This window comes from Gymnoscopelus microlampas (assembly GCF_963454915.1).
Source record: "Gymnoscopelus microlampas genome assembly, chromosome: 3".
Taxonomy (NCBI): domain Eukaryota; kingdom Metazoa; phylum Chordata; class Actinopteri; order Myctophiformes; family Myctophidae; genus Gymnoscopelus; species Gymnoscopelus microlampas.
The window spans coordinates 42,664,609-42,672,499 of NC_139940.1; the positions used below are offsets into that span (position 1 = coordinate 42,664,609).

Sequence of the window (7,891 nt, forward strand, 5' to 3'; positions counted from 1 at the left end):
AATTGTGTCCAATCAAATGGCGTAGATCGTGGAGGGTCCGGCGGCTGAATATCCACTGCTTATCTGATCATTAGGGGTGTAAAATATGATAAAACTCTTAAAATGCCACTTTTGTTACAAGTACAAAGCCAACTCATGTCCAGGGTATGACGGACCATTTCACGCTAAATTAAAATCTCTGCAATGCGATTATTGTGTGCATTTTTTTATCACAATAAACGACGATAACGATTGTCGTCCCATTCCTAATTTCCTTACGTAAAGTCCAAATGAGAAAACTATGGTTAACTTCACTGAATGGAAGCTCCATTCGTACAGCAATCTTCCATGCTGCATCACTTCACGGATCACATTACGGATCCCGCGAGCATCCCGCCGAAAGAGAGTTGCCACTTAGAATCTGCAACCTCTGTGATCTCACTCACTCCACAGTATACAATTTGCAGGAAATAAATCACTCTGTTGCTTCTAAAACATAGCAACCCTATCCTAAGATTTCACTGCTTATTCAGTGCTTAGGCTTATGTCTATACACACAGCACACAGCTAGACAACATGTCTATGTCCACACAGCTAGACAACTTAAATGTGTCACACTTACGTGCTATCTTATAGTGGTGTGATGACCGTTCAAAATGTCGTCAGTCGTTCCTTTGAAGAGAAGATGTCTGGTGGCGAGTTGAGCAATTGCAGGGTCCGGTGATGGCTCCTGGCTTCATGCAGCTCGGCCGTCTTTCTTCTCCTCTTCCAGGAACAACGTTGACATCCGTGCTCGTTAGGACCAGTGAAATGATAGGTTCTTTATGTTCCTTATCATTTGGCACATCACCTCAGGGCTTCAGCACACCAGAAATAAGATAGACACTTGACACAGCGGAGATCTCCTTCACAAAGAATCTTTTTACTTGCCGCAAGGAGTAAATGTACAGCTTGACCTGAATCATTTTCTAAAGTACAAATACTTTTACATTGGTTTATATAGCAGACATGAGAAGGAGAGACAGAGAAGCACAGCAGGGAGGCGTGACTAAAGTACTTAAAAGTATCAGAAACAAGGAGGTACTTAGAAAGAACCTAAAGTAATACAAAAAGTAATCCATACCAGAGTAGTTGAGGCACTTGAACATTGAAATAGGCACACCTGATTGGTGCAGAGCTATACAGAGTATTTTGGTTTAGGACCCATAAGAGATAACAGTGGAATGCCAAACACTGTAACTCACAGAAGCTTTGTAACAATAACAAACCACCTAATATGCAGTGTTTGGCTTCTGCACACATAGGGAGAAGAATATACTTCATATATTCAATTGAATGATTAATTAGTTGAACACATTAACAATATGAATAGAACTTATAAACCCACATTACATAGAACTGAGAATCGGCTCCGTCAGTTTTCATTTGGGAAGGTACTTTTCCCCCTCAACATCACCAGGAAGGCAGACACCGCCTACAAGGCTAACTCAGGGAAAGAAAGGACCTTGTGCATTGAAGGAAGTTCAACATTAGGATCTTGTGCATTGAAGGAAGTTCAACATTGATAAGCCTTGACCGAGTGTGATTTTCAATCGAGTCGATAGATCGATCCGGATAAATGGATCATTATTCCCCTACTGATTATGTTTTATGTAAGTGCCTGGTTGACATAATTGTTTTTGCCTGGTACTCATTTGCTTGTTCTGTGTTCCGCCAGGTGTTTGGCGCCCTGGCGTCTGAGCCCTTTAAGGTCAGTGATGGCTTCTATGGTACTGGAGAAACCTTCCTCTTCACATTCAAGCCAGAGTTTGAGGTACGCTAACTCAGCCAACTTCCAAGTGGCCATATACTGTACATGTTCTGCTGTTAAATAAAAGCATATTGAAATTATAAATAATATGGTGACCTCATGATCGTCCTTCGCTTGCAAAGATGACCAAGTGACTTGAACCATAGCGACCCTATTCTGGGCATGTCATAATTGGTGAATATTTGGCAAACATCAGAAGGGATCAAGTAAAGGCCCCTGGGGGATCCCAGTCAATTAAGTATACTCAAAAAAAAAAAACGTCGGGGGTTTGACCACTTGTTGTTTTCCCCCAAAATGAGTGGATACATAGTACAGGTTTTGTAGCAGTTTGTAGAAATATTGTGTCTTAAATGTACTGTAATTAAGAAATAAAAAGTAGCATATGTATTTGACCCACTGTAAAACTAAATGTAAAATAAATGTACATAAAACAAATTAAATAAATAAATAATAAAACAAAAACGTGGCCAGTGTTGTCAGGGGCTGACTGTTCCGGTTCCCTGCCCGAGATTCGCACCTAGTTAAAAAGGCATATTCCTTTATAATGTATTTAAAGTGAATTTGTTTAGCCAGTTCACACTCAATAGCAAGTATTGTGAGGTTATAAAGCCTATGTATTGCAGTAGAGCCCGCTGTAACTCTGAGCTGATGGAGAGGAAAAAAAAAACCGTTTTCCATTTTTATATATATATATATAACTGTGTAAAGCCCTTTTACACCACATGTGTTAGTCGTCCGATTCTGTGAACGTATGTCAGGTGGAAAAGTAAATGGTTGTCATGCCAGAGCGATTTTGAGGCAAGTTTGAAGACAATTGCTGTGCTATTGACTTGTTGAGTTGTAGTACGCAGTCTACGCACACATATGGGCTGGCTCAGGCCTGTCTTCAATTAAAGTACTGTATTAAGATGGGGTTTAAGTGGTGAAATATGTTTCTATTTTGACAACAATGAACACATATACATTAACATTAATTGTTTGTGATTTATTAGTGATCATTTTTGCCTTCTCTTGTAGAGAAGTGAGAGGAGTTTAACAAATACATTCTGTTGCGAGGTCATTAATACGTTGACTGTATTGTATATTCAATCCAATCTTTATTTCAGACCCAGGGAGATCCATATTATAATTATACAGCACAACACAATAAAATAACCAAATGTATGTATAGTGCTCCAGTCAATGAGTTCAGTTTTCTCAGATAGCTGTAATTCACTTTTCTGATATCATTTCACTTTTAGTGCTCTTTTCTGTGTACTTGGCATAGGCACGTTTTTGGTTTCTCTTGACATGCTGTCATTGGAAGTCGCCTTTTCAGAGAGAATACAGTATCAGATTCTCCCAACAACGGCCATGTTGTGCAAGTGGTTCTACAATACATTGTGCTGTGCTGTGTCACCCTACAGGTGTACAAATGGACAGGTGACAATATGTTCTTCATGAAAGGAGATATGGACTCCTTAGCTTTTGGTGGAGGAAGGTGAGTAGGTTCTGTTTTGGATTCATTTGATGAATCCAATTAAAATGCTGTTAATGGATAGTGCATAGTCAACTTAAATCAGACCATTTACCTTATATTAAACTCACTAACAGTGTGATTATACAGCCCCCTCTGGCCTTCACAATAGCACAGAAGTCTGTTTGGTTTCCAAGTAAAATCCTTGTTTTATTTATTTTATTTATTTATTTGTTTATTTGGACAGGACAATGCATATTAATGAACGTCATGACGTAAATACACCGGAATTAGCAAAGACGCTAGTTTTCATCCGCAGTCCTCACAAAGAAACATAAAATAAAACAGACAAACAGTGGAATACATTTACCTAACATTTCAGACAGACAAACAGTGGAATACACCTACATAACATTACATAGGGAACATTATAGACAGACAAACAGTGGAATACATAAAAGAGAAAAAGAGAAGGTCCTCGACCTGGGACGAATGGTTTGAAGCACCTTGATTTAGCTTGACTTGTTTTTCTCCTCCCCTAGTGGTGAGTTTGGCCTGTGGCTGGATGGAGACCTGTACCACGGCAGGAGTCATTCCTGTAAAACCTTCGGGAACCCCACACTCTCCAAGAACGAGGATTTCTATGTACAGGACATAGAGATCTGGGCTTTTGAATAACAAAACACCACACCACAGGGAAAAAAAGACCTGAAAAGGATAAAGGAGGAGTCATACTCCTTAGAACAGTGGCAACGTCCCAAACCTATAACTGCACATCACCAAGGCTCCCCAGGCCGGGAGCCAGCTATCGGATGCTTGTTGTGCATTAAACTACTGCAGTTATTACGGAGCTTTTTTCTTTGTGAAAAATTACCTTTGTGTGTATCTTGTTACAGCCTTGTGCAGCGTCTTTGCAGAGTAGGGGGAACTGTGTAAAAATCAGGGTTAAACAAACAAGAGACCAGTGGTTTTATTTGACGGATGGAGGGAGAGGTAAGGGATCGCTAGGGCTTGAAGAAGGAAGGACCGTCGGCGCCACTCTCACCAGAGATGTGATGAAGATGATGGCCGCTCAGGTTTGGTACTGCCGTGAGAAGAGAGAACTGCCCTTTTTAGTCAGATGCTGAATCTGAGCTTCACAGAAACTCAAGGACTCCCCTACCCCCTCTGTAAGCCCCCCAGAACTTTGTTCAGTCAGTAGGATGTTACTCACTGTATGTGCTGTTGGCCTTGACGGAGAGAGACCCAGATTATATGAAAAGAAAGGGAAAATAAAAACAACCTAACAAAACAAAAATAAAACACATTCCATTGCGCCTCTATGGCGGCGGTGTGTCGACAAAAGCATTTGTACCAATTTGTGGTAAAAAAAAAAGCGCAAACACACAAAAGGCGGCAGCGGCAGGAGACGAAGACACTCGACTCCCAATAAGAGGGGTGGTGGTTTGCAAATAGAGTCTTCTGTTACAGTACATCTTGGGTTGTCTACCCTACCGAGGCTAAACTATAGAGTATCGTGTGTTGTAGTCCTCCTGTTGTTCACCGTCATAGCACACCATCAACAAAGCACATAGCTATAATCAGAATACCCATCGTTGTAATGTTCTGTTCAGTGGGTGTACGTGTGAGTCCAGCTAACACCAGCCTCTCTGTCAGGAAGCTGTGTGTACTGTTCGTAGACAGTAACGTGTTGCAATAGATTTGTGGAATATGCAAATTACTGTCCTGTGACCTCAAATAATGCAGGTTGTTGGCACTTTGCCACTTCTTGTTCCTCTTTACAGAGAGAAACTTGTAAAGCTTTTACGTCTTGATACACAATTGCTTTTCTGGGTATAATTAGAAAAGCCTGAGACGTGGTTAACCGTTTTACATGCATATATGACAATTATATATTGAATATATATGATTATATATGGAGTTATATAATTATATATATATGGCTGTTAAGTGTGACAGTGATCTATTTGTGCTGATATTTCAGCGGTTACAAATATTATGTATATTACCCTGTAAATTAATGTTAAAATAGTAGATTTGTTCCCATATATATATATATAAATACATATACTATATATATATATACATAAAGTGTGGATTGGTGGGTTGCTTCTAGCACTTTAATCTGGTGTAAAAGCGTTGAGGCCAGGTTCTTAGATTCTATTAGCAGTAGCTGTACAGTACTTTTTTGTTTAGATTATAAAGATGTTAACTGTCAGTAGAAAGCTTGCTGCTAACAATATCAATAAGGATATTCCCTAATGCTCTGTGTCCAAAAGGACTATTTCTTTGTGTGGGAGGAGAGGGGGGAGACGTGTGGGTTGAATGTAAAACAAAAAAGGAAAAAAGAAAAATCCAATCCCAGGGCACCATTTCTCTCCTTGTGTGGCTGGTAAGTCTTTGTTGGATAGGTGATCTAACTTTTGACAGAGCGTGGATGACGGAAAGTTTGTAAATAACCCTCCCCCAGCAGCTTTCTCCCCCCCCCCTTTCTGGTCTTCCACACCAGTATTTGTGTCCTTGTGGAGAGTCACAAAGAATAATATGGATAATTCCTCCAATTATTTCACCAGAATACAATGTATCAGTTATGTATAAATAACAATAAAGCTGAATAAATTGTTGTAACCAGGGATATGCCTGTATTTGTGATGCTTTTACTTTTATTTGTAATTTTTTTAGAACTTTTTCAACTACCTGATCATGATCCAAGTAAGTTTATTTACAGGTAGTTAACGTGTGCCAACATGCACAGCTCCTGTAGCTGGCACACAGGAACTCCTAAATGAAACATACCTACAATTAACATCATTACATCCTGCTGCATTTACCTGTCAAAATGTCTGCTTGGGTTCCATTAATTCAAAGCCTGTGTAAATGTTGACCCAGATAGAAAATACCCCTGTTAGGCGTTTTCCTTGCCAAATTCGCACTGAGATTGATGGAATAATTGAGTAATTGTTATTCCACAATAAATTCTCCTGAATTTCAAGGCTGAAACACAGCAAATTAACTTTTGTCTGTTGAGGCATGATTTGCATTAGGCAAAACAAGAAAGAGATTACAGTTTTCAAATGGAATCCTTACATTTGTGGTGTGCTCCATCTAGTGGTCACATCTTGTCAGTGTACTTGCATCTTTTTAAGCATACAGTAACTCAGGCCATATACATCCAGGGGAAAAACCCTAGGCATCATGTCCAGTAAAATGAAACGTCCAGGAGGAGGGCACAGGTCTAATATTCTGATATGTCACTTAGTAAAGCCAGAAAATATAATGTGTTGCTGTATAGACAGTAAAACACTTCTCAGGTTCAAAAGAAAGATGATTAACACATTTATTGTTTGTGTGGTAAAGCTCTTTGTGAGCTTGCAGATCTACTATTTCTTAAAATATGTTTTTGTATGGATTTTTTTTTCAAAACATTTTTATGTCAGATTTTTTTTTTATGTAGGAAACAAAAACTCACAACCCATAAAAATGGCTGCATGACCCAAGAATGGGCGCTGACCCTCTAGGGAAACACTGTACCCTAGAGATTTGTCATGTTCAACAATTATTAATTAGCACATGATCAAATGTGTAAAATAGAGAAATGCCATAGAAATATTTCCCCCAAAAATACAAATCGTGAAAAGAATATAATATGGAGCAGTGGAGGTACTTTCTTTACCTACTGTTGCTGGACTGATCAGCACCATATTTCTTGTGCACACTGTGTGCATAAGATGTGAACAAGAAATGTAGCTCTGACCAGTCCAGCAGCGCACGCGCGCACACACACACACACACACACACACACACACACACACACACACACACACACACACACACACACACACACACACACACACACACACACACACACACACACACACACACACACTGACAGACAGACTTACAATACCATCTGTAGACAGCTTGCCTCCTACAGCCATAAAAAAAAAAACATAAAAACAGACTAAACAATAAGAGAACCAAGCAACTGGATGAACTGTACTAGTAGCTACATTAAAAAAAAGTGTAACTATTCAGGAATACAAGAAGACTCACCTCAAGACAAACTCACCTCAACTGAAAAAGGAATACTCACCTCGGGGGTAGGAACAGTCACCCCGGGGGGTGGGTAAACTCACCTCAGGACCTGAGAAAACTCACCTCGGAACACTCACCCCGGGGGTAGGAACACTCACCCCGGGGGTAGGAAAACTCACCCAGAAAAACTCAATGGTGTAAAGTACAGTGAGTTTTTGTTTTGTGGGTGGGTTTAACCTTTCCCCTCTACACCAAGTCTGTATGTTTAAAAAAGGCACATCTACCGGCTTGTGAGCTTTCCTTTTTCACAGAATGCTTTCATAATGAGACACGTTTAATCCATACTGGATTAAATTCTGTCTTTGAAGGTATAGAATTACCAAATTATGTTGTTCAATGATATATTTGTGTTTAAAATACACACACACACACACACACACACACACACACACACACACACACACACAGTGTTTAATGCATGTTTTACAATAGTGAACTAAAGTAGTATAGTAACTAAAGTTCAATAATGCTTACTATAGTGAAATGTATATCTAATAGTAACTAAAGTTCAATAATGCTTACAATAGTGAAATGTATATCTAATAGTAACT

The 7,891-nt window shown here is 39.4% G+C and overlaps 1 protein-coding gene across 4 annotated transcripts in view; it reads left to right on the top strand.

Annotated features, from left to right (window-relative positions):
• Positions 1–5,878, top strand: part of oxr1a (oxidation resistance 1a) — a 188,095-nt gene extending 182,217 nt beyond the window's left edge. For all 4 annotated transcript variants that reach the window (XM_084051278.1, XM_084051280.1, XM_084051277.1 and 1 more), the window contains 3 exons: positions 1,697–1,792; positions 3,196–3,269; positions 3,788–5,878. In XM_084051278.1, coding sequence (XP_083907404.1) covers positions 1,697–1,792; positions 3,196–3,269; positions 3,788–3,923 — 306 coding nt within the window. In that variant the 3' untranslated portion in view covers positions 3,924–5,878. The remainder of the gene's footprint in view (positions 1–1,696; positions 1,793–3,195; positions 3,270–3,787) is intronic.
• Positions 5,879–7,891: the final 2,013 nt, after the last annotated feature.